Source organism: Cyprinus carpio, chromosome A20, assembly GCF_018340385.1.
Source record: "Cyprinus carpio isolate SPL01 chromosome A20, ASM1834038v1, whole genome shotgun sequence".
Classification (NCBI taxonomy): Eukaryota; Metazoa; Chordata; class Actinopteri; order Cypriniformes; family Cyprinidae; genus Cyprinus; species Cyprinus carpio.
This window is the reverse complement of record NC_056591.1, coordinates 25,203,793-25,231,736: the sequence shown is the minus strand read 5'-3', so window position 1 is coordinate 25,231,736 and position 27,944 is coordinate 25,203,793. Positions and strand designations below refer to the sequence as shown.

Genomic DNA, 27,944 nt, shown 5'->3' with positions numbered 1-27,944 from the left:
TGATGGATGCTTTGAGTAGCCTAGGCATGAGTGCTGAGTAAGTAATCCTATTTGCACAACTTGAGCTTCCGTCTCGCTTTCGGCGTGGCAATCTGTTGATCACTTCTCAACTCAATGAATCAGAAAAACATGTTCTTCTCTCATGAAATGTATGTACTTTTTCATCACCAAGTTGGCATATAGATTGTGAAGGTATTTTGCTCATGTCTTTCTTGGCATAACAACAAGATGAAGAGAATCAGAGGAATGGCTCTTTGATGGAGCTGAACAAGTGGATTTCTCAAAAAGCAGCAAATGTACAAAAAAGCATTGGGAAGTTTATTATCTAACAGGTAAGCAAAATATTTTTAATTTCCATTATGTTAGGCTACATGATGACGTATAATTAATAGAGGTCAACTGATATTGGTTTTTTGACAACCGATTCTGATATTCTGGAAAGCAGGGTGGCCAATGGTCGATATAAAGCTGATATCATTTGATTTATTTTAATTAATATTTAAGAAATTTGAAATAATTTAAAAATAGATTAAAAAATAAATGTGTAAAATAAACATACTTATACTTGAGATGACAAAGTATTTTTCACAAATAAATATTTAATAAAAGTAAGTAAACACTGTAACCAACATTGATGTATTCCAGAAAGTGGGTTTTGTTGGAGTTTGTTAACCCCAGAAAAGGGAAATTCAGTGTTTCTGGTTCCAATAAAAGACAGAACTAAACCTCTCTGTAAGTTACAATACACTGAAAAAGTTTTTCAAGCAGTACTTCAATTAAATTTACTATTATTTGTATTATTTTTTAGTTCAAAACATTGATAAATATAAAGATTTTTCATTAAGAGCTCAACTAAGACATATTTGTTTTGAGGAATGTAAAATATCAAGGTTGTATTAACACATGCCACTGAAAACCGGACACTTCAGCTGTCATTTGGACAGCTGGTTTTCAGTGGCATGTGTCAGTTAAACTTGTGACATGTGCCGATGGACTCTGTCCTGTGTCACTGACATTGTCACGATCATGTCGCAGTATGTTGCTTCCAGTTGTGACTGGCAGATGAGTTAAGCAGCTTTAATTGTAACACAAAAATCCTAAATGAAAAGCTGAATTTAGTGATTTTTAAAATAAATGTCCATTATACGTATTTACCAGTCTATTATATGTTTTTCAAACACTACCGAAGGTGTGACACGCACCACGGCAACTTACACAAGACGCAGTCTGTTGACATGTGGCAGGTTTTAGTGACACATGAAAGTGTCACTGAGCATAGTGGCATGGGCCAATGGCATCTGTGTGTCAGATGTAATATCACTTAACATTAAAACTGCTGCTGTGCCGATGCCTATATTTGAAAAATTTCAAATATTGGCTGATATATCAGCATTGGCTATAATTAATGCATTAACCTCTTTTGTATATTTATGTATTCTACAGATTTTTCCCTCAATATGTAGGTAAAAATACATATTTGAACAAATTACTGTATTCAGAATTTTTATACCAGCATTTTGCTTTAGTTTATCCAAATCTATTATCTAGTTTTAGTTAGCAAAATATTTACACTGTATTGTACTTTGCAGTAATGATTGCATGAAAGATCTCTTGCATTGCAAGCTTCTGTTTACAGCTGAAATCTGCAAACTGATCTATGCTTTCTGAGGAAAAGCTGGTTTAATTTGGGATCACAGGAGTGGGATGGGTTGTGTATGTTGATATAGAGTCACACAGAAAGGGATTGTTTATAGCGGATAACAGTATTATGTAGCTCAGTGCTAAATCTGGCAGCCTCTTTTAGAGCACATGGTGACATCACAGGTCTAGTTTAACAGTCTGATGGTGTCAACAATGCGACAAAATGTTGTAACTTATTTAACTAATACAGTAAGCAACAAAAATTGGAATGTAAAAGTTTTTACTTTTCATTTCAGAAACAGAGTGCTTTTGGCTTCAGAGAAAATAAATGTGATGTAATTCCCTTTTTTCTCTTTTCAGACGTGGATGACCTCTAATGGACCACCTAAACTCTGAAAAGAATTTCAGCGAGTCCCTATCTCATGGGTAATGGTGGCAAGGTAAACCTGTATTTACCATGGTAACATTCAGCGACACATCTGACATGCACAAGATGCCGCCACCATCTTGTATACCCACTCCACTGTCGCCAGGCTTGCGGCGCAAACAACTGCTGTGGCAGAATGCTGTGAAACACATCATCAGTCAACGGGGGATGAGACAGCAGTTTGGGGTCGAGCCGGCCCGGAAAATTCATGTCACTGATGCCTATATTGAGGAAATCAACCAACAAATACGCAGCAAAGCATCACGGGGTATAACTAAACGGCGTTCCTCTGTTGCCAGAGTTCATCCATCCTTTTTCGGGGAACGTAGCAATTCATCCAGTACTCAGACTAGAACATCTGCAGACTATGTCAGTGATGCTGACTTTTTTGTGCACTGGGGCCACCTCATCCATGGGGTGTATGTGCCAACATTGAGACACATCTTCAAATCCAAAGACCTTGAGAAACTCTACCAACGTCATTCCTCCCACACTAGAAGAACCTCATTAGTTGTCACAAACATTATTGATGCAGCTGCCAAACTGCACCTGCTTTTGCTCTACCTGGCACTGGTGCCTGATGGTTCAGACATACTGCTAGGCTGGTTTACGGGATTCTTCATGGCTTGTGCAATTGCCCTGTGTGTTTTGGTACTTACCTGTAAACGCTCACATTCCCCAAGATGGTTGCATTATGCTGGTATGGCTAGCTGGTTGTCACAGACTGCTCAGGTATTGGGTGGGCTGGCATACGGGTTGGAAAGAGACCAATCCTGGTATGTTCTTTTCACCCTGTTTGCAACATACACTCTATTGCCACTGCCACTGTTCTGGGCTATTGGAGCTGGTACACTCACTTCCATACTGCACCTCACTGCAGAGACAATACGTCATGTCAGCGAAGTGGGACTTCTAAGAAAGGTAGAGATGGATTGGGTGTATGGATGATAGATAAGAGATTGTAAGAGATTGGTTTTCAATGGCCCTCTTGGTTTGTCTTCAGATTCTCGCCAAGGCTTTACTATACACAAGCATGAACGTAGCAGGTCTGTTCATCCATTACCTGACCGACCGGTCCCAGAGACAAGCCTTTCTTGAGACACGCCGCTGCATCGAAGGCCGCATGAAACTAGAAACAGAAAACCAGAGACAGGCAAGAGAACTTGAATTCTGTTTGTTGTGCTAAGATTCCAGTATCCTTTGTCCAGCACTGTTAACAAATTTTTATGTTTTAATATGAACAATTTGAAGAACACATCTCATATGTGTAAAAGTTGGATCAGTGAAAATATTTGAGGTCAGCTTTTGTTCCCTCCTCAGGAGCGTTTGGTGCTGTCAATCTTGCCCCGCTTTGTGGCCTTGGAGATGATAACCGATATGACTTCTATGGATGATGAGCTTGATCCACAGCAGTTTCACAAAATATATATCCATCAGTACAAAGATGTCAGGTATCTCATAACTTCTCACAAGGCATGTTTCAGTGATAGTTATACAGTAAAGGTAGACTCTGACCATTCCATTTGATCCTAATGAAATATTATTTTCTAGGTGAGATCATTTGGTTTTCAGTAACAATTTTGACACTAATTATAAGATGCAATTCATGACTTATTGATTGTAGATCAGAAAAACTGTTTATAAAAATAGTAAGACATCACACTGAATATTGTGAGCAGTTTTGCTTGTATAATGAAAAATATTTCTCATTTCTCACTGTTATTTCTCAGTCTTCATCATTATTTCACACATTATCTTTCCTTCCTAGTATCCTCTTTGCTGATATTAAGGGCTTCACACTGTTATCCATGAACATGTCTGCTCAGGAGTTAGTGTGTTTACTCAATGAGCTCTTTGGACGTTTTGACCAGCTAGTCGAGGTATGCTTTCAATTTATATGATTTTCTGAAGTTGGGATTTTAGAGCTTCCAACGGAGCTTTATCATTTAAAATCACTGACAAACACCAAAGCACATTTTCAAAGTCACCTAAGACTTGTTCAGCTGATGATTCCATTGTTTGTCTTTTTAGGAATATGACTGCTTGAGAATAAAAATATTAGGGGACTGTTACTACTGTGTATAAGGGGTACCAGAGCCTCAGCGAGCACATGCCCGCTGCTGTGTGGAGATGGGACTAGCTATGATCAGCACCACACGGTACAACACAGTGCCATTCCCTGTATAACCAAATGAGTTCACTGTGTTTCTGTAGAGTTTCAAATACTGTGTGCTTTTGAGGATAGAAGTGAATATCATGAACAACTGCAGTACTGGATCAAGTAAACATCATTTTACTAATTCTTTACTAACTCTGGAATACGGAATTAGTGGGTCCACATATATTTGTGACTTAATCTAATATTAGTTTACTATACTTCTGAGATTATTTGTACAGTAAGTCATCAAGGATCTCTATCTGTATATTCTTAGATCTGTAAGGAAACAACTGAACTTTGACATGGATATGCGAATTGGGATCCACTCTGGCTCTGTTCTTTGTGGGGTTCTGGGTCTACAAAAATGGCAGTTTGATGTGTGGTCCAGGGATGTAGGCATTGCAAACATGCTTGAAGCAGGAGGGATCCCTGGGTGAGTGACCAAAACTTCATAAAGGAGATTTGCCAGGAGTAAACAACATATAAACACATCCCAATGTTACATTGCCTCAGTCTTTGCTCTAAGGCTTTAAACAAACTAGTTATGAATGCTTCAAAAGTTTGACTTGGCTTTTAAAAAGAACTGCAATTGTGTGTAACACTCTCTTTTGACTGTCTACGTTGTCAACAGACGCATCCACATTTCACGTGCTACTTTGGACTGTCTGGATGGAAGCTACCAAACGGAGGACGGGCGTGGATATGAACGCAATGAGTTCTTACGAAAACACAAGATTGACACTTTCCTTATCTGCCACAAGGAGGAGGATCTAGATGAATTTGAAGCAGATCATTTTAAAACTCGGCAAAACCACCGCCCCTGGAACAAAGAGGTTCTATTTAGCAACATCATTGATTTAATATCTGTGTATTGCTTTCTGTCAGTAGAAGAAAGAAAAACATTGACAATGATTTCCAATTTTTGTATAATGGGTCTACTTCTCTGGTGATCTTTCAGATCTTGGCCTCCTTCTCCCATGGCTCTTACACACAACTTCCTACATCCTCAGTGTGCAGATCTACATCCAAAGAGATCAACAAACGGATAGAGCATGCTATTGATCTCCGCAGCAGTGAGCGTATGCGTCAGGAGCACATCACTTCAGCCACGTTGGTGTTTAAGGATACACACATTGAGGAGAAGGTATAAGGGGCAGGATGTGGCATGTCTATAACATGGAGACAGTTGATTGGCTGTTAAGGATAAAAGTCAAAGTTAACAAAAGGAGTATTTACAATTGGTCACACTTGGCATTTTTACTCTACAGATCAGTGTTGTAGTCGAGACCAACTCATTCAGGTTTGAGTCAAGACAGAGACTAAGTGTGGAAGTGTAGAAATCAAAACTGAGTTCACATGCTCCCGAGTCCATGACAAGATCAAGACCATAAAAATATGGTCTTGGACTTGAGACTGAGTCTTGTCATGGACACAGGAGCATGTGGACTTGACCCTCTACTGGTCTCTGTCTCGACTCAGACTTGAATGAGCTAGTCTCGTCTACAACACTGCTTCAGATAGGCTATCAGAAAATATAAATCACTTAGCAATTTCAAACTGATCAAAACTTATGTAGTTACTGAAATGTGTATATACCCTAAGACTTGTTTTCATTCTAAATCCAAGGGTGTCTTCTGAAACAAAAAACTGATTGTTTATATTTTGCTTCATGGTTCAGTTCTCACAGGTAAGGGATGAGATGTTTAAGACCAATCTAGTATGCTCCTTCATCATGTTTCTTCTTCTCATGGCTGTCCAAGCCCTCATTCCTGTACCCAGGTAAAGAGTCTAGTCAATCGATGTTCAGCACCTGAATAAGATTGCTTACAAACCATTGAGATTAGATATGTTAAACTTCCCCTCCATTCCCTTCTTTGTTCATTGTTTTACCTACAGGTTGTATTACTGGACAGCACTGCAGTTCTGTCTGTTCTTGCTGGGATATCTATTATTGCTTATGATGGTCCTGGCTGAAGAGTTCAGACATTCTCCCGGTGTCCTTCAGCAGTTCTGCTGCTGGATCCATGAAAACAACAGTATGCGGAACCTTCTCACTCTCACAGCTATAGCCATCAACTTTAGCGTGGCACTATTTGACATGGTGAGCCTGGCATGAATTTATTTTTTTATGCAACTTGGAATGCTGAGGCCATAAAATTTTACATTACTGATCTTCCGGTTTAAATGTCATCAGTTTGTCTCTAGAGGATGCATGCCCAAATATAATATACCGTATGTAGTTATTTTAGGTGGTGTGGCATAGTGAATAAAGTTCAAGGCTGGTAACTGTAAGGTTGCTGATTCAAGCACCACTGGGCATTGTAGTTCTTCATCTTGTGATTATCCAGATATGGTGTAACTCTACTGAGACCAGAGAAATAAGCAGCAATGAAACAGAGGAATATCAGACCAGCCAGAAGCCTCTTACTGCCTGCACGTATCCAGAGGTGTGACTTCTGTATAAACAGTTCTGTTGTGAAGACTACATCTACCTGTTGTTAAATTTCATGCCTATTATATCTATGCATACAGTTCTTTGTTCTAAGCGGGGTGGTTTCTATGGTGACCTGTGCTGTGTTCCTGAGGCTGAGCTCTCTGTTAAAGTTGGCTATTCTGTTGTTGGTGGTGGTCATGTATACTTACTTCATTGAAGTATCCTTCCACATGCTGTATGTACATGAACCAGAGCAGCAACAGTCAAGCAGGTGAGTGTCTATGCTAGATCTCTATCATATTCTATTTAGAAATGTCTTTAAAATACTTTCATATGGTTTTTAATTTATTTTCATTTTATACTCACATGGTCCCACTACCTCAGAAAAGGGAGTCTCAATTCTGTTGATGGCAATGTTTGTCATAGCTGTGTTCTACAATGGTCGACGGGTATGAGTTTTCAGTTTTGACAATACATTGCCCTGAAGCATTGTATTCTCTAGAGCATGTATCCATTTATCTGGCAGGGAATGGGAAAATGTAGGAAAAATGGAATACACATCCTAATTCTCTGGATCTTGCTTATTCCCTGATTCAGTGGGAAGCAACAACACGGCTAGACTTCCTGTGGCGTTTGCAAGCTCAGCAGGAAGTGCAGGAGATGAGAGAACTGAGGGAACACAATGAGAGCCTGCTGCATAACATCCTGCCTGCACACGTTGCTCGTCACTTCCTAGAGAGGAACAGACATGATCAGGTACATCAGAGTCATATGTAAGCCACTCTCAGTGATGATGTTAATTATGGCTGAAAATGTGAGTGGTGCTTGCCTTTGCAAAAATGCCTCCCATGGTGTCAGGATGGTCTTATCATCCGCCAGGTGAAAACAGAAAGTCTGATAGCTTAGATGAGAAATACCACACCTCAACACAGTTTAAGGTACCATTAACATCCATAGCAATTTAAGGTATTGTTAAGAACTAAACCTTTAAGCTATGGTAATAATGATGCACCACTTATAAACTAAATAGACCAAATAAAGGCCCAAACTTTATGTTATCTTTGTCCAGGAGCTGTATTCTCAGTCCTATGATGAGGTGGGGGTAATGTTTGCCTCCATCGCTGGCTTTAATGAATACTACGAGCAGAGGGAGATCAATCACGAGGGAGTTGAGTGTCTCAGACTGCTCAATGAGATCATTGCAGACTTTGATGAGGTAGGACTTTGATGAATGGTTATCCTTTTTTTTTTACTGTTGTTTTTATCTCTCAGTGTGTCTTACAAAGCCATCATTGTTTTTGGTTCTCTCTGGAAACTGTTGGAGGAGTCATATTTTTTAGATATTGAGAAAATCAAAACCATTGGGAGTTGCTACATGGCAGCGTCTGGCCTATCACCTGATAAACAGGTAAACTATTTTAAAAACAGCCTACTTTATTGATTATATACATTTGGAATTTCCCATTTACTGTCTATGCACCATAATTGTTCTGTGTTTTATCCTGACAGTCTCGTGTTGTAAATGATTGGCATCATCTCAGTGAGTTGGTTCTGTTCGCTCTGGCTATGAAAGAGACCCTGAAAGAGATCAACAAAAAACATTCCTCAAACAATTTCCAGCTCCGCGTTGGTAATGGCTCAATGAATAGACCTCAGTCAGAGTATATGCCATATTTAATTTTGTTGTGAATGAGGCTGTAAATAGAAATAGAAGAAAATATTTTGTACTGTTGTTGTGTACCTTGGTGTCGGTCACAATACATTTCATGTCATGGTCAGCTAAGTTCTGCTGTAACTTAGTTACGTTTTTCAGCAAATACCAACTTCAGTTTCAGTCTACTCCTATAGGATCGAGTGCCTTTGAAAGACTTGCCGATTTTGGATCTTGACAGACCCTGGTCATTAAACACTTTGATTGTAAAATATTTTCTTTTTTTTACATCTCCTTAAATATGTCACGTACTCTGATTATGAAGCCTATACAGTTGCCTTTAATTCATGCAAATAACCATGAGTATATATATGAGTAACTTCAATGTACCTCCTAGGAATTGCCCATGGTCCTGTTGTTGCTGGGGTCATCGGTGCCACCAAACCGCAGTATGATATCTGGGGCATGACAGTGAATTTGGCAAGTCGAATGGACAGCACTGGAGTCAGTGGAAGGATTCAGGTCCCTGAGGCCACACGTAATATTCTAGCAGACTGGGGCTTTGTGCTAGAGTTGCGTGGTGAGATATACATAAAGGGTGTCAGTGAGAGAAAGGGACATGTCCGAACGTACTTCATCAGCACCAAAAGGCGTCAGCTGTCAAGAAACGGGATTACAGACAGAGGAAAGAACGGACAGAGTAGGAGGACGACGCTTGCCGCTGTGGTGTTCGACCTTGTACAGGCCATTCACAGAGAGAAACAGAGAGGTACCAATGGAGGTTTCACTCTGCCAAACAACAACTTTAACAACTTGAAATTATGATATGAAACATCAAACCTATACTTACCATAATTAGAGGGACCCCAGTTGAAACACTGCCTTCATCTGTAAAAGGATACCTCAAAAAATCCTTATATGGATTTGTCTATAAAGTAGAATAATGACTATTTTTGTACCCATTTCCTAAATACTGTATATTTTCATAAATTTCACTTAGGCCACACATTAAGTGAGGTTCTTGATACGCTACATTTTACTTTACTACAGCCAATGTAAACATGTTCAGATAATCACATGCAAAATGCAGTTTACAGAATTGTTCCTTATACACGCCTGACAGCATACAGTAAAAAAAATACCTCATATGTACCATAGATACAAAATGTGCACAAACTGTTACTTCTTTATGAGTTCTATGATCTCAAAAATGTATTTTGTATCTCACAGGATTATTAAAGAAGATTCAGAAAATGTTATATATTTTTTAACATCTATAATACTTGTTTTTAAGGCTAAAATATAGTTTTATATTTAGTGTAATGTAAGTTATGGTGTTCTTTCTTTTAGTACTATGCATCCAATTACATGCATTTGTATATTGGCACAGTTTGCATATATAAATGAATGAATGAAAATAAATGTATGTATCTGCCTTTTGTCTGTTCTTTTCTTTATGCTTATGAGTTTTTTTTTTTTTTTGTCCCGTAGCTAATTTTACACAATGATTACAAATTTTGTCGAAAAATGTTTTTATTAAATGAAAAATGAGGCTTATTAAACAAACTATCATTTTTAAGCTTTTTTTTCCTTCTGGGGCCTGAAATTGAGGAATTTGGGTCAATACTGCTAATTAAACTACTTTTTTTTTTATGAATGTGTTTTTGTGCTGGCACCTTGGCTGGATTAGGACTGTCATGGATAAATAAAGATGTCAATAAAACCTGCTTGTGCAATAAATATAAAAACATAAAAACTCATACATGGGTATTTTTTCTTTTATTGCTTGAATTATAAGGGCATTCTAACTGCATTCTAATGGGCTTCATCTTGCGGTGAATGCTTCTGGACTTTCAGGATTTGTTTTTGTTAGTTTTTTGAAACGTAGCTCTGAGATCGATTAACTAAGCACTCTAGAGGAATGTAGACTCGATTGGTTTGGGCTGGTATTCTGCGCGGGTGTTTCTGCACGAGGGTCGAGTGCTGTTGCTTTGTAGCTGCTGGCCTTTCTGACCACAGTTAGATTGGAATCTTCTGCTTTACACAATTATAAACAAAGAAATGGCTGATTCCCAGGATGACAAACTCTACAAAGCCGAATATGCGAAAAGCGGACGCGCCTCTTGCAAGAAATGCAAAGAAAACATAGCAAAAGACTCGCTGAGAATGGCCATTATGGTGCAGGTGAGGAATTGTGTGCAACTTTCAGGCATTAATACTGATAGAATAACATCTGTGGTTTTGGAAATGCATTTGGTTTTGCATTTATGTTCTTGTATGCTAGGTGTAATCGATGCGATTGCATATACACGTATGAATGTGATGAAATGAATCTCAGGCCCAGGAGGAGTTTAAATGGTTCACAGTCAAGGAAAGAAAGAAATCAGCAGTGAATTCCTATGGCTATCAGTTTAGATTGGCTTTTAGTAATGTTTTGGGCAACATTAGCAAGAATCAAATGTAAAAAAAGAATGTTGTTTTTGATGCTTTTGATTTTGTGGAAGCAGTAAACACAAAGCTGTGTTATTGCAATGCATTGATGATAATACAGTGAAGCACGGTAGAAACGTGTTTTAAATGGCCAAGTCATGTCTATTTTTCATTTCAAGTCTATGCATTCATGACTTATTAAACTCATTGTTTACATTTGGTTGTGATAGTCTACTGTAACACCATAGACAAGGAAGAGCACTGTAAAAATACCCAATATTTGTTTAGACGTGATCTGTTAAACTGTAAATTCTCAGCTGTTATAGGACCGGAAATGACCGGTTTGCTGACTGCTGTGACGTTATGTTTTTATGTGCTTTCAGTTTCAGTTTGCATGCATTTCATGCATTGCTGCATAACATGTTTGCTGTATCTTTCTTGTTTAATGGTCCAACACCTGTCTGTGTTCCACAGTCTCCCATGTTTGATGGCAAAGTGCCCCACTGGCACCATTTTTCCTGCTTTTGGCTCCGGGCTGCAGTACAGTCACCCTCTGACATATCTGGATTTACTGACCTCCGCTGGGATGACCAGGAAAAAGTGAAGAAAGCCATTGAGAGTGGAGGTGCTACCGGAGGTGATTTGTTAATATTCCTTTTGATCTAAGCACTGATTTTGCTTTGTTGAGTTTGCCATATGGGCTGCAAAGCGGTTAGGCTTAAGTCACTAAGTCTTAAGTTAATTCATTAATCCTCATTGCTTTGCAGGGAAAGGAGAGCAGAAGGGAGCAGCTAAAGGGGAGAAGACACTGAATGACTTTGCAGTGGAGTACGCCAAATCCAACAGAAGCACCTGCAAGGGGTGTGAGCAAAAAATCGAAAAGGTGCATTTTTGCATTACCTTTTTTTAAACAAATGATGCTTTTGAACACAACAAGTTAGTTATAAGTTAATCCGTTCTTCCCTGCTGGTGTTCAGGACCACATCCGTGTGTCAAAGAAGACAGTGGACCCAGAGAAACCTCAGCTTGGTCTAATAGATCGCTGGTACCACACTGGCTGCTTTGTGAGCCGCCGTGAGGAGCTATTGTTTAAACCAGAGTACAGTGCCGCCCAGCTCAAAGGTTTCGCAGCTCTTCGAGATGAAGACAAAGAGGAGCTGAAGAAAAGACTTCCTGCAGTGAAGAATGAAGGGTGAGATTGCAGTTTCTTATTTAGGTTGCTGTCATGTTGCATCAAACTGTATAAGCACCGCTTTAGGATGCTTTTTGCTTGTTTATTTAGATTTACAAAAAAAATCTGCATAACTATTTATGTAAACTGGATAGGTTTGTGTAGCAATTTCAGCTTAAAAGATAAGGGTGCTCCGATTGATCGGCTACTGATCACTATCGGCCGATAATCACATTGCGATGATTGATCGGCGCGCTCTAAAAAGGCCGATCTCAAAAAAACGATCTCAAGCTGATGACGCTGCCTTGAGAGGTTTGGCATGAAATGCAGCGGCACCGTCACAGTCTCTGTCCGGCGCGGGTGAAGTAATTATAATGCTGAAGGTAAGGTACTCACCTTCATATTTCTTTATTAAATAACGTATAAAGTAATTTGAAAACCTTGTGTGAGACGTGACTTTACAAACAACTTGAGTGAATCACCGCACGTGCTCTCTCTTTCTCTCAAAATACGCAAATGGCTTTAAATCACCACACATCGCGTCTGTCTATAAGCGAGCTGCACAGTTGACACAGGAATTGTAATTTGCACAATCGAGACAGTGTCACATTGTCACTAAAGTTTCTAAATTGCATTACTTTTTAATTCTTGCCAGTGTTTAGTCTGGAGAGCGTGCGCTCATGCACACTTGCAGCGCACACACATAATGCCAGGTTCACATTACTCCGTTTGTGGTGCATATTTTTTCCGTACTCATGTTAAGGGATTGAAGTGTTCACAGTGCACACGGTTGCGGTCCGGCAGCGCGTTTGCAGCAGTGCATTGATCGTTTCCGCACTAAGTCTATTGGTGTGCTCCAAGCGCTGAATTAAAGTAACAGCGCATTGTTTTCAGTAAATAATAATATGATTGACACGAAAATGTAGTAATTACACCATAAATGCATATTATTAAAGTCTACTGTGATTCACAGTCAATACATATGGCTAGGTTTAAAGGGAAAGAGCACTTTTAGATAAGGCAATCATAGATGGCACTTGTGGAGGTAGAAAAACAGTTCTTTAATTATGAACAGCAAGATTGTTTGTAATAAAGATTTAAATAAAAAAGCAAAGGCAGTAGAGCTAACTATTTCTGTCAATGGTAAGTTTGTGATAACATAAGAAAAGTAGTTTAAATGTTTGCCACTTGCTTGAGCAACTTAATACATTTTTATTACTAAATGTATAAACGTATAAATTTAGAAGTAAATGCAAAAGTAAAAAGCATTGAATAATGTGTTATTGTGTTTAAACATGTCTGTTAAAGATTGTATACTGGACTGTTTAAAAAAAGAATTGCAATGCAGAAAAAGCATTTTCAGTGACAATGTTTGGGTTTGAAATCAAAATAGTGGATAAGTGTTGTGTTTGTGGTAAACCTGTGACGGATCAGTAGTGTGAAACACGGTCCAAGCTGCTTCCCTTCTCACAAGAGTCACCTAAGAGGGGAATTCCCCTCCATTTTCAAAAATGAAATACAGGCCCTGAATAAATGTCTAAAAATCCTGATTGGAGTATCACTATATATAGTTATAAATTATAAAAAAAAAAACTTGATATAATTATATTGTATAGTAATACTCTAAGTTATTAATTTAACAGTAATTATCAAAATAGTAATATCATGAAATATTATATATATAATGTAAAATATAACTTATATATATATATATATATATATATATATATATATATATATATATTTTTTTTTTTTTTTTTTTTTTTTTTTTCCTGTGATTATTCCCATTACTCCAGTTTTCAATCTTACTTGATCCTTCAGAAATCATTGTAATATTTTTGTTTTGTTTTGTTTGTTTTTGAGGAAACTGTGATACTTTTTTTTTCTCAGTAGCCTTTAATTAATAGAAAGTTATTAATTAATTGAAAATCAATGATCAATTATTTGATAAATAAACTTTTGAAACATATATAACAGTCAATTTTGATAAATTAAATGCATCCTTGTTGAATAAAAGTATTACTTTTTAAAAAGTATTAATCTATACATATATAACTATAAATAAAGTAAAATAATCAATCAATAGTCAATAATTAATATAGTTAATTTTTAAAAAATATTATTAAATTATGAAACATCTGTTTAAAAAGTAAATATATAAATTCTCTGTCGTGTATGCTTCGTATATTATTTCTTTGAGATGCCACTCATTGCTCAATGTTGTTTGCCTAAGTTCTGCCAATGCATTTGACTTTGGATCTACTTGGAAAAGTTCTTGCATCCATTAGCGAAAGATGCCACATATATATTCATTTATTTTCTCTCTCCCCATGTTGCTTTTCACCCGTAGCTGTGATATGGGCTTTTAAAAGCCTTTCATTCTAATGGGAAGAATGGTCTTGTTTGTGTTTGGATAAAAGCGTCTGCTAAATGACTAAATGTAAATGTTTGATTTGACCTCTAGTGCCCATTATTGCCACCCAAATGGGTGTTTATTATATTCTGGAGTGGAAGTAGGCACAGTGGTGATGTTGAGATCAGCTCTGGTGTCTGTCATGAGGTGATTAATGATCTGCATTATGATCCTGTCCAGTCATGACTGTTACTCGGTGGACTGATAATCTTCTAATGAGGTCCACTGATACAGAAGAGCCTCTGGGATGTAACACACACTCGGAGGAGACCAAATTCTCTCTGTAGGATTAACTCAGATCCACAAGGTGGAAAGATTTTCACCATTTAGATCAGGTCATCAGAACTTGGATCAGGGTTTGTTTTTCAAGTTTATAGTAAGAATGCTCCTTTTAATTGATGTAAAAGGCATCAAGTCAGCTGTTCATTATGTCTGACTGTACATTGTACATGTATGTACACCTGATCACCCCGAAAGAGTTTGTGGTGATGACTGTACATTAAACTTGCTTATTACAAGACTACTTACAAATATAGACACAGCTAACAAGTGTTATTTTAGTATTGTTTATATAATATTAAAAATAGTATCTACTAATATTTTTAATATTAGCTTTCACTTTTATATTTGTGGCTTTTTAGTTTAAGTAATTATCTTTTTTTTATATTTATCTTTTTTTTATTTCAGTTACTAACACTTGCATTTTAACTAATAATTTCAATTATAAAAAAATCAATTGTAAAAACAATTATACATCATAACATAGATTTGTAATAGCTTTAGTTAATCATAACATTGCTGTGTAGGTTATTAGTTGCCTGGGTCAATGGTAAGTTATACAATTTAGCATCATTATGCAGAAGACACAGTGAGTGAAAACTACAGCTGACCATAAAGAAATAAATTTGCTGCAAAGAACTGGATTTTCAAGTAATGTCCTTAGGATATAAATGCAATGCATTGTGTTTTCATAAAGTGTTTTATGCTCATGCATCTGGTTGTCTTTTTGTTTTGTTTTTTTAAATGTGTTTTCTATTCAGGAAGAGAAAGCTAGATGATGTAGATGGAGGAGTCTCCAAGAAACAGAAGAAAGAAGATGAAAAACTGGAGTTGAAACTCAAGGTATGAGTTGTTTCTGATATCTTTTATATGGCTTGGATTATTATGGATAACTTTTGCCTATAGTAACAAATGAATTTGCACCAATATAATGTAGAGATTTTGATGCATACTTTTCAATTTTAGCTGATTAGCCTATCTATTTATTATCTTAACATGATTATATGGAATTATTGAATTTTTAAAAAAAATTGTATTATTTGCATTAATAAGTTCTTTGTCTATTACCAAAAAAAAAAAAAAAACCTAAGAATTTTATTACATTAGTTGTGCTATCTATAGAAATGAGACTATAGTGTTTTCTCCCAACTTTTAGCTGATTGCTCTTAGTTTTTTCTGTAAATTAGAAAGTATATCAGTCTGAAAATGCTTTTGTCTGGTTCCTGATGTATTCTAGGAGCAAAGCCAGCTGATCTGGGGAATTAAGGACAAGCTGAAGAAATTCTGCTCCATCAATGACATGAAGGAGCTGCTTATTGCCAACAGTCAGGAGGTTCCCTCTGGAGAGTCAAATGTAAGTGTGAAAAACAGAAAAACTGTACTGACGTGCTGATTTGACCACTGTCTGACTGTAAATTTCAATAGCAGCATCAAACTTCATTTTAATATTTGTGTATCATTTCTCTAATGAAATGTGACAGATCATAGACCGGCTTTCAGATTGCATGGCTTTTGGGTCCTTGAAGCCCTGTGAGACTTGCAAAGGGCAGCTTGTGTTCAAGAGTGATGCATATTACTGTACTGGAGACATCTCTGCATGGACCAAGTGTGTATTCAAGACTCAGACTCCGGATCGCAAAGACTGGGTCACTCCTAAGGTAAGTGCTGTAGATCTGTGGAAGATGGATATTTACATCTGCATGCAGGTGAATTTCAGCACCTAACGTGTCCTGCAAATGTTATTCTTCCTCAGGAGTTCAGTGAGATTCCATTCCTGAAGAAGTTTAAGTTTAAACGGCAGGACCGTATGTTTCCTAAAGATGCCCCTCCTGCAGCCCCCACCTCTTCGTCTGCTGCTGCTACTGTGACCTCAGCTGCCCCGAGCGCATCCACTGGCAGCAGTAAGAACCTCACGGAGGTGCCCGCAGGTCAGTGACTCTGAGAGAAAGCTTGAGAAATACTGGGGTTTATTTAGTGGTTTTAGGTTACTGAACAGCGGATACCCACACAAATAATGATAGCAAGTTCAATGCGCACAAAATTGCTGAAGTTATTTATTTTGTGTTATTTACTTAAAGGCCTAATATGTACGATTTGTCTATTAAAATATCCAAAAACCACAAGAATGGTGTTATTTATTTTGCTATTTTGTGTACTTGCATTATCCCAAATGTTTCGAAGAATGTTTAAATCCAGAGAAATAAGCAGTTTTAACTAGTGACACGGACTGTGTCCACAGTGTCATTGTGTCACCTGCCGATGACGTCATAACCTCTTGATTTCTGGTTTTGTAGAAGACATGGAAACACCAAAGATGCTTTAATATGTTGTGCGTTTTATTAGACAGGTGACGACTGCACAGAAGTAGCATTATAACAGAACTTTCAAATGTGTCTAGTATGATAAAACAGCTGCTCCCCCCACCCCCCTTATACTCATGACCGGAAGGAGTGGAAGCGGTCGACTGTGGCATAATAAAAGCTCCGCTGGTTTTGAGCCGTGTGTCGCGCTCATATAGCGCCCTCTTTTCGCTTCGATGGCTTTTAGCTTCACCCTTTATTTTGAATACGTTCCCTCTAGCGGGCGAAAAATGACATATTGTGCCTTTAAAATTAGTTACAGAAATATTTGTAATTTTAATTAATGTGTATTTTCTGGTCAAGTTGCAACAGTGTTTTAGTTTGTGCTTTTTTTCATTGTTATTTTATTTATTTTAGTCTTCTATTTAGCTTAAATTTTTATATAAGGTTTAATTTTAATATTTATATTTATTTCAGTTAGTTGCTTTTTTTTCTTCTTTTTTCAGATTTATTACAAAGAACAAAAATAGAAAATAGTTTAATATTTTAATAGTTTTAGCTTTAGTACAACAGCTAATTTTATTTGTGAAAATAAAGCAAAAAACAGTGTGAAATAAAAGTTGTGGACACTAGGAGGCTACTGTGGAGACAAAATGTTGAAGTTTCAGGGCTCCAGACTGTGCCTAAAACTAAATATTAATTTGCAAGTATTTTTGCCGAGATCTCCACTGGTGACTATATAAATGTACATGTTATGATTTGAAAATTTTCATGTAAGATTGAAAATGACGGAGACGTGTAATGTTAAAGTGCAGAAAAGCAGTGTCTATTTCATGCACAGCTTGAACAAACTACAACAGGTAAAGCTGTCAGCTGTGTGGACATTAACAATATCGTTAACAATTCCCATTTATAATCTATACTAATGTTGCTGCTTGTTATCAAGCTCTTTAGTCCATATGCTGTGTTCTGGTAATGTGTGAACTTCCTATTATTTGTAGCACGCTTGCCGTCTAGTAACTTTATTCCAACAAGCTTTGTGCTTTGTTACCTTTTAATAAACAAAGTATCAACTTTAAAATTCTGTCAAATTCATAATGAAATGTAAACAATAAATACAGTTTTGGCGCTCTTTAAACGCATGAGCGATTGCTTTAAAACCTCTGTTCAAGTGGCACGTGAACCCATCATATCTTTCTCTTTACTACTATAGTATGAAATAACCATGAATAGACATCAAAACGTATATTAGTCAGCTAGAAAAAATACCTATAAAGAGGATAATTCTGCTTGAGATATGCGCTATGTTGCATATTCATATTTTTACTTAAACTGCTGTCTACATAATAAAGAGTGATAAAATTCAACACCTCCTATATATTTGCATGTTACTAATGAAGAAAGAGTAAAGTTTGTTTTTCTCAATGTATCGTCTAGATAAGCCTCTGACAGGACTGAAGCTGCTGGCTGTGGGAAAACTTAGAAAGAACAAAGATGAGCTGAAAAATGCAGTGGAAGAAATGGGAGGAAAAATCACAGGCACTGCCAACAAAGCTGCTCTCTGCCTCAGCAGCAAGAGTGAGTGATGTTCTCGAACTCTTTTCCAAACCCTAGTGAGCTGCCATGCTGTCTAAGTAGACAGATTTTGTGTTTGCCATGTTTGCACACTGACTAAAAAAAGTGATGCTCAGTACAAAACAAGGTTTGTTTGTTAACTAGGTGTCCTGCTTGTACTTGCCAATTAATACATTTGTCTCTTCTGGTTTTTCGCCAACTTATTTATTTGTTGGCGTGCGTTACTTTGAAATTAATTACTAACCTGCTTCGTTCTTCTTGTATCTCAGAGGAGATTGAAAAAATGAGTAAGAAGATGGAGGAGGTGAGGGACGCAGGTGTGCGTGTTGTGGCAGAGGACTTCCTCACTGACATCAAGGAGTCCGGCAAGGCCCTCCAGGAGCTTATTTCCCTGCACGCCATCTCACCCTGGGGTGCTGAAGTTAAAGTCGAGTCCCAGGCTGCAGCCCCAGCCTCCAAATCCACTGGCGCTCATTCCTCAAAGAGTACGGGCAGAGTCAAAGAGGAAGAAGGTTAGAGAGGCATTTTCATTTTCCTGCAAAACATATGAAGAACGATAAAAAATTTGACTGAAATTTAATTTACATTTTACTGAAAGACATTCAATTATATTCATAATGCATTTAAATTAAATAATAAAATGTTTCAGAGTGAAACTAAATATGGCAAATAATTTTAGGCAGGATTTTATTGGGTGAAACATGTTAGGCTGTGATATGATTCAAATTATTATATTATAATGGTAGCACTTTAGAATAGGGAACACATATTCACTATTAACCAAGAATTTTCCCTGAACAAACTCTTAATTTGCTGCTTATTAATAGTTAGTAAGGTAGTTGTTAAGTTTAGGTATGAGGTGGAGTTAAGGGATCTAAAATATAGTCATGCAGAATAAGGCATTAATATGTACTTTATAAGTACTAATAAACAGCCTAATGAACTAGTAAAAGATTTCCATTCAAACTGAAAGGATAAATCTAGGCTATGTGCTGCCGGTTTCACAGCAAAATGCAAAACTTACTTTTCATTCACTGACACGCTTCACTCAGCAGCACATATACTTGCAACCCACCAAAATAAAAGCTTGCTGATTTTAGGTTTTAAAATGTTGAAAATTCATATATAAATAAAATGAAAATATAAATAGTAGCATTGTATTTTTAAGTGTACTATAAAATAATGTTTTTTGTTTATTATTTTGTCTTCAAATTTACTAAATAAACTGCAGTAATACTGTTATTAATATTATCAGTTTATTATTATTTTTATACTTATATCTCACATTATATCCTGGGTGAGCACCAAACCAAATCTCCAGGTGCTCCCATGAGTACCAGACTGAAAAACTTATGTGCACCCTGTGTGTGTGTATTATCCACTTTTTAAAACATTCATTAAGACATACATTAAGAAATAAAAAATATATATATATTTAAGTTGTAGTTTTGTTCTAGGATTGATAAAGCATTTTTAATTTTCAAATTCCATTTATATATATTCTCAAATGCACTGACATGATTTTTAAATCTTAAAAGGGAGTGTTAAACACTCTTGCTGAATAATAATCCTGTTTTCTTACTCCGGCAGGTGGAAGCAAATCGAAGAAAATGAAACTGACAGTGAAAGGAGGGGCAGCAGTTGATCCAGACTCAGGTGAGACCGACTCATTTTTCCATAACACTTCGAGATAAGAGTCAGTATGTTCTGTTTGGATTTGTTCGATACACTTTGTTTGTGCAATGCCTTAATCATGAATTGATTGCTCAGGTCTGGAAAACTGTGCTCACGTACTGGATCAGAATGGGAAGATTTACAGCGCCACACTGGGTCTCGTGGACATCGTCAGAGGGACGAACTCATACTACAAACTACAGCTGCTGGAGGATGACGTCAAGAAACAGTGAGCATTTGGATTCCTCTTACACATACTTCATTTTATCCCAAACACAGAACTTGTTCATTATTAGACAGCCAATTTAATTGTACAATATATATAATCCATAGCAATTTCATACTGTATATACAAGTTTCTTTGATGTAATAGTAAGTACTTTGGAAGCAGCATTTTAACTAGTCTTGCTTCAAACTGAAGGTCTGGAATCTGTGGCAGCTTTCATTGGCCAAGGCCCGCCCATGAGGCCGTTTGACCAACATGTCAAAACCAATCACAGTTCGTTTCGTTCATCGTCACGTTTCGAGTCGTTGAAATGTCGCCACGATAACAGACCAGTGTGTAAAACTCTCGGACATATTTTAAAGATTATATGCCGCGAACTTTAAATATTTCACATACTTTTTGAAAGTCCAGTGTTTAATTGATCCTGATAAGCACTTGTCGTCACCGTTGTAAACACTAGGCTTTCTTCTTTCGTGAGGGGGGGTTTGGCGCCATGGTATCTTTGTTTCCAGACGGAGCGTTAAAGAACGCTACATACACATCTTTTGGAAATCCTGTAGAATTCAACCATTCCGATGACGACTTCGAAACTCCTGAAGTTTTTCACTTTTGTGTGCCATGTGCATCAGACGTTTAGCCAACGGTCCGTGGGCGTGACATCTGAGGCTAAGACTACATTTTAACAAACAGCTGCTTCAAAACCTTAATATATATGTGACCCTGGAGCACAAAAGCAGTCTTAAGTCGCTGGGGTATATTTGTAGCAATAGCCAAAAATACATTTTATGGGTCAAAATTATTGAGTTTTCTTTTATGCCAAAAATCATTAGGATATTACGTAAATATCATGTTCCAATAAAATATTTTGTAAATTTCCTACTGTAAATATATCAAAACTTAATTTTTGATTAGTAATATGCATTGCTAAGAACTTCATTTCAACAACTTTAAAGGTGATTTTCTCAATATTTACATTTTTTTGCACACTCAGATTCCAGATTTATTTATTCAGCTTTCAGATGATGTATAAATCTCAATCTCTTTTTTTTTTTTTTGATAAATGTTTCCCATAAGGTATTTCTCTTATAAAAGTGTGAATTTAGGGTATGAATCAGTTCAGCGTACACTTTTTATGTGAGAAAGACCTTTTATTTATTTGACCAGATTTGTCTTGAGCATGCTTGTGCTGCTTTTTCAGATACTGGGTGTTCAGGTCATGGGGTCGAGTCGGCACCACTATTGGGGGAAACAAACTGGACAAGTTTTATGATAAGAACTCTGCAATGGACAATTTCTGCAACGTGTATGAGGAAAAGACTGGGAATGCCTGGGCCTCCAGCAACTTTACAAAATACCCCAACAAGTTTTATCCTCTAGAGATTGACTACGGACAGGTAAGAACTGGAGTGACATCAAGCCAGAGCACTGTTGGAAATATGAGAGTGTGATTTAAAAAGCACTGCTAGAATTGTGCGCACATCTTTTTGAATATTAGTTGCATCTGTTAACATGAATTAAAGACTGCTAGAAAGACAATATTAAAATTATAAATAATTTAATTCCATAATCCCATTACTGAATGTTCTTTATGGTTTATACCTTTTAGTAATTAATATACATTTGCTACTTTCTGCCAAATAAATTATTACTTTATTATAGAGCTTGACAAAATTAAATAAGTAATATGATTTCAGTTTACATCTTGATTTTTAGCTGTTTTTAGCTCATTTTAAGCCTTGTTTTGTCTTGTCTTTTAAATAATTTGAAGCAATTTCACTTCGGAAGTGTGCTAAAGCTTCCTAGTAGGTCCTGGCTTCTCTGATAGAAAGCTTACAAATATAAACATAGTGATAAGTATTTAAACAAATTGTTTATGTACCTAGGACGAGGAGGCTGTGAAGAAGTTAACTGCGAGCGCAGGTGCCAAGTCCAAGCTGGACAAACCTATTCAAAACCTCATCCGAATGATCTTTGATGTGGAGAGCATGAAGAAAGCCATGGTTGAGTTTGAGGTGTGTTCACTTCCTTCTTTTATTTTTATTTTTTAGAAAATGTAAGACAAGTGCAGTAAAATAGCAATAAAACTATCTATATTTGTTGTGATCATGTATGTGTTGGTAACTTTGTGTAATTTCTCCTCTACAGATTGACTTGCAGAAGATGCCTTTGGGAAAACTGAGCAAGCGACAGATCCAGAGTGCTTATTCCCTCCTGAGTGAGGTCCAACAGGTTGGTCTTAGTGGTTCTGAAAGCTGGATCTCAACCGGTTGTATGTATTAGAAGCCTAGTTCTTCCCATTTTGGTTTCCTGTATCCCAACATCCTTTTTGCTCTCATTCATTTCTGTAGGCTGTGGCAGATAGCTCTGCAGAAGCACAGATCTTAGATCTGTCCAATCGCTTCTACACACTGATACCTCACGACTTCGGCATGAAGAAACCACCGCTGTTGAATAACAGTGATTACATACAGGTACGACTTGGGCAACCATTTAAAGATTGTCACGGCAACAGTCTTGCTGTGATTGTACTCAGTCCTGTTGCATATCCATTATAGCAAAAGGTGCAAATGCTGGACAACCTGTTGGACATCGAGGTGGCCTACAGCCTGCTACGAGGAGGAGTGGAGGACAATAAGAAAGATCCCATTGATATTAACTATGAGAAACTCAAAACCAAAATTGAGGTAAAATGTCTTTCACTGGAAGAATTGTGAAGTATCCTTCACTATTATCATGAAGTGGTCATGTTGTAGTGATTGACACGGATGTTGTGTTTCTAGGTGGTTGACCAGTCATCAAGTGAGGCTCAGCTTATCATACAGTATGTGAAGAATACACACGCTGCTACTCACAACACCTACACACTGGATGTCGAGGAGGTGAGGTTAAACCTACTGTATATGCATTATTTGTTTTGCCCCCACAATTACAGCACTTTTATCAGAAAACTAAGCATTTAAATATAATCTTGGTAGGATGTAATATTGGGAAATATAGAGTGGTATTTATATGTATTTTATGCAAGTAGTCTGCAGTACTGTTATAAAGGTCTCATTGATTTACATTCCAGGTTATCAGAATTTCATACTTTTTGACCATATAAATATCAGCAACTGCACTAAACTGCATATTTTTGCTCCGTTTGGGCCTCGTAAAAAAGTGTTTTTTCCCTCCTTGAGTATGAGCTTCATGTTCTCCTATATTATACTATATGAGCCATAAAAGCCTTATGTATCAGATATGATACAAAACACATATGTGAAGTTTTATTTTTTCTTCCAGTTAACGTAGAAAAATGTGAATTTTCATGCTTTACAGGGTCCACTAGTGCGTTAAAGGCATCCAAGATGTTCATGTCTTTCTTTCTTCAGTCAAAAAGAAATTAAGGTTTTTGAGGAAAACATACCAGGACTTTTCTTCATATAATGGACTTCAACGGGGACCACCGGGTTTAAGGTCCAAATTGCAGTTTTAATGCTGCTTAAAAGGGCTCTACACAATCCCAGCTGAGGAATAAGGGTCTTATCTAGTGAAACTGAACAATTCTAAATAAAAATAAAAACTTATATACTTTTTAACCACAAATGATCTCTTTGAAGCTCCATTATATGGAGAAAAGACCTTTAACTCAAAAATCAAAAACCCTAATCTACTTAAGAAAAAAAAAAAAAAAAAACTAGGATGACATGGGAGTGAGTAAATTATCAGGAAATTTGAATTCAAATTTGAAAATGAACTAATCCTTTAAATTATGTCATTAATTACTCACCCTCATGTCGTTCCAAACCCATAAAACCTTCGTTCAACTTCAGAACACAAATTAAGATATTTTTGATGAAATCAGAGAGCTATCTGACCCTCCATAGACAGCAACGCAACTGAAATGTTCCCAGGTCCAGAAACGTAGTAAATACATCGGTAAAACAGTCCATGTGTGACATCAGTGGCTCAACTTCAGTTTTGCGATGCAACGAGAATAATATTTTTTTTTTTTTTGCGCAAAGAAAACAAAAATAACATCATATACTCAACCATTCTTCTCCCCGAATTACATCTTCCGCCATTTTAGAGTATTACAATGCATACACACGCTTTCCCCTAAACGTAAACAACACTTATTACGCAGATTACGTTCATGCGCGCGCTTTCCCCCCAAACGTAAACAACGCTGATTATGTCCAATATGTTCTTGGGTACTCTCCAAAATAGTGGAAGACATAACTCGGGGGAGAAGAACTGTTGAGTAAATTGTTATTTTTGTTTACTTTGCGAAAAAAAAAAAGTATTCTCGTAACATTGCAAAACTGAAGTTGAGCCACTGATGTCACACATGGACTGTTCTACCGATGTATTTACTATGTTTCTGAGTTTCATGTTGCTTTGCTGTCTATGTAGGGTCAGATAGCTCTCTGATTTCATCAAAATATCTTAATTTGTGTTCTGAAGATGAACAAAGGTCTTATGGGTTTGGAACGACATGAGGGTGAGTAATTCATGGCATAATTTTCATTTTGGGGTGAACTAACCCTTTAACTACTGCTTCATAAATGAATTGAGTATGCCATAGCTGTAAAATAACACACTATTATCTCTGACTACTGCGTTTTTGTATTGTTAGATCTTTAAGATCGAAAGGGAGGGTGAGTCCCAGCGTTTCCGCCCCTTCAAAGAATTACACAACCGGCAGCTGCTGTGGCACGGCTCCCGCACCACCAACTACGCTGGTATCCTGTCTCAGGGTCTGCGTATCGCTCCTCCTGAAGCTCCGGTGGTAAGTTTCTGCACCTTCATTGCCATCGGCTCCTTCTCTCTGAGAAAAAAAAAAAAAGCATGCAAAAACCTTTATTGATTAATAACTGTATTGGAGCAGTTTCTATCTTAAAGTGCACATGAAATGGAGAATCAAAATGTTCTTGATATTTACACAAATAAGAAAAAAAAAAACAATAGGACTGTACTCTAATCATATCTATTCTGGTTATGTGATTTTTAATACAGACAGGTTACATGTTTGGCAAAGGAGTTTACTTTGCTGACATGGTGTCGAAGAGTGCAAACTACTGCCACACATCCCAGGCTGATCCTGTTGGCCTCCTTCTGTTAGGAGAAGTTGCCCTCGGAAACATGTAAGAGATGCTCTTTTTGTCCTAGTTTCAAGATGACTACAGTTTAACAAGTTAATATACTAGAGTACTAAATTTGGGGTCAGTAAGATTTATTAGGGCTGCACAATTAATCAAATTTCTAATCGCGATTACAATTATGGATGCCACAATTACGTAATTGTTCAAAGCGGCAATTAATCGTTCAAAGTCCACTAATGTTTTTCTGTGTGCTTAAGATGCATTTCTTTCTTTCTGCATGTTATCATAAGAGTTTTTCCCCATTATTTTAATTTTAGTTTTAGTATAATATTATAATACCATTCATATTTTTACTTTTTTATCATTTAAAGAAGAAACCAATCTGATGTATAGTTGACATTTGAGGCTTAATACTATAGAAAAGCACTAAAAGAGTGATTTCAGCTTGTTTATTTTCATATAAAAATACAGCATGCAGTTGCATCAAACATTGGTATAAACATCATTCAATGAAAATTGTGATAATCGTAATTAATAATCGCAATTACAGTTTCAAGTGAATAATCGACAATTATGATTTTTGTCATAATCGTGCAGCCCTAAGATTTATATATATATATATATTTAAGATGTCTCATGCTCACCAAAGCTGCATTTATTTAATCAAAAATACACAAAAAACAGTAATATTGTAAAATATTATTACAATTTAAAAGAACTGCTTTCTATTTTAATATAGTTTAAAATATAATTTATTACTGTGATGGCAAACCTGAATTTTCCGAATTTCCAGAATTTCCTTCAGAAATCATTCTAATATACTGCTCGAGAAACATTTCTTATTATCAGTGTTGAAAATTGTTCTTAATATATTTGCGGAAGCCACACTATATTTTTCTTAAAAAGAACAGCGTTTACTTTACATAGCTTTTGTAGCTAGTTAGAAAATATGTTTAAAATGTCTTTTACTTTACTATTTTTTATTGTTACATTACTATTATTACTATTTGTATTAATTTCTTTCTTTTTTTACTGACCCCAAACTTTAGAACAGTAGTGAATGTCAATAATTGGGAATTAGTAAAAATATACGCAAAGTTTATTTGCAAAATGCTCTTTAATGATTCTTTGTTGTCGTTGTCTACTCTTAAGATCTGATTGTGATCTCTTTTTTTTTTTTTCTTCTACTCTAAGGCATGAACTGAAAAAGGCCTCACACATTACAAAGTTACCAAAGGGTAAACACAGTGTAAAAGGTAAGACAGCTCTTCATTCAGAAAGAGAACTTTTTTTTGTAGTTAAGCGTCCATAAGTTTCTGACAGAAATGTTTTTAACATGTTTTTTTTCTGTATGGGTTTGGGAAGGACTGCTCCAGACCCAAGAGCTACTGTATCTCTGAATGGAGTGGATGTTCCTCTGGGCAAAGGCATCAACACAAACGCTGAAGACACAAGTCTGCTCTACAACGAGTATCCTTTCTGCGTTTTCTGCATCGTTCATTTTCCTTCTTGCTGTTGTTTATCTGTAGTTTTAGGTAAATGTACATCTCAAATGTACACTGTCTTTCACATTTTCCCTTGACTCTAACTTTCCTCCAGGTACATTGTGTATGATATTGCTCAGGTTAACCTGAAATACCTGCTGAAGATTCGCTTCAACTACCAGACCTCCCTCTGGTGAGACAGCAGATGAGATCTGTCCAGGTGGACAGGCTTTTGGACGCCACTGAAGCCCACTGCTACAGCTTTAGCACCAAGACCAAGCAGCATATGGGTTGACAAACGATTAAATCAGTTCTCTAGCGCTTCGGCAGCACATTTTCTTTTGCTCTAATCTGTTAGTTTGGAGTTAAGTGGCTATATCTAAATCAGATCACAGCATTGTTGCAAATATGCAGGCTTCGGTACATAATCACAGAAATGATTGGACTTATCTGTGGAGATCTTGCTTATAAGCTACCATCGATGATAGGTATACAGTCTTCCATTTGATTCGTAGACTTTCTCTGTTTAAATAGTTTTGCTAAACCTGGAATCAGGTTAACGGTAACATTTTTGTTTGTCTTCTCAATATAAAAAAGAGAAAATGTCAGTTTTAGAAAAAATGTTGTAAGCTAGCAAATAGCCTGCCATAAGTGAGTAACCTTTTACTAGAATTGCCAATGTATGGACAGATGTTTTGTATGTTTAATCTACTTTCCCAGTTTTGTTTTTCTTTTTGACGTCCCTTATTAAAACGTACTTTGGCCAACTAACATGGCAATGAAAAGCTAAAAGCAATGGCTGCTGCTGTACTCATGCACCTGTAATCTTTTTTTGTTTTTTGGTAAACGTTTCTCCATTACGGTTTTGTGGACAAGAAGCTGTTCGCGTCCTGACAGATGTCTTTGCATCATAAATAAAAGTGTTTTTGTCTTATGTTTGAAGCTCATTTATTTGTCAGATGCTTCTGTTCAGTTTCACAAATAATAATTTGTGTAT

General features: G+C 36.7%; 2 protein-coding genes across 2 annotated transcripts; both read left to right on the top strand.

Annotated features, from left to right (window-relative positions):
- Window positions 1-110: 110 nt before the first annotated feature.
- Window positions 111-9,722, top strand: LOC109113019 (adenylate cyclase type 8-like). The gene is given in 19 exon segments (XM_042778416.1): window positions 111-332; window positions 2,002-2,989; window positions 3,072-3,221; window positions 3,389-3,519; window positions 3,837-3,948; window positions 4,100-4,227; window positions 4,501-4,659; window positions 4,858-5,059; window positions 5,185-5,370; window positions 5,905-6,005; window positions 6,123-6,327; window positions 6,575-6,673; window positions 6,759-6,974; window positions 7,050-7,109; window positions 7,258-7,416; window positions 7,730-7,876; window positions 7,976-8,068; window positions 8,170-8,290; window positions 8,709-9,722. Coding segments are annotated over 18 exon segments (3,588 nt in total). The 5' UTR covers window positions 111-332; window positions 2,002-2,098; the 3' UTR covers window positions 9,137-9,722.
- A 508-nt stretch (window positions 9,723-10,230) lies between these two features.
- On the top strand, window positions 10,231-27,881 carry LOC109112743 (poly [ADP-ribose] polymerase 1). The gene is made up of 23 exons (XM_019125644.2): window positions 10,231-10,495; window positions 11,216-11,378; window positions 11,509-11,624; window positions 11,719-11,933; window positions 15,366-15,447; window positions 15,842-15,958; window positions 16,086-16,262; window positions 16,358-16,532; window positions 18,342-18,482; window positions 18,749-18,991; window positions 20,070-20,135; window positions 20,250-20,382; window positions 21,578-21,773; window positions 22,263-22,391; window positions 22,525-22,608; window positions 22,728-22,850; window positions 22,935-23,063; window positions 23,160-23,258; window positions 24,998-25,150; window positions 25,378-25,505; window positions 26,658-26,719; window positions 26,819-26,933; window positions 27,063-27,881. The coding sequence occupies exons 1-23, from the start codon at window positions 10,373-10,375 to the stop codon at window positions 27,142-27,144; spliced, it is 3,051 nt and encodes a 1,016-aa protein (XP_018981189.2). The 5' UTR covers window positions 10,231-10,372; the 3' UTR covers window positions 27,145-27,881.
- The last annotated feature ends 63 nt before the right edge of the window (window positions 27,882-27,944 follow it).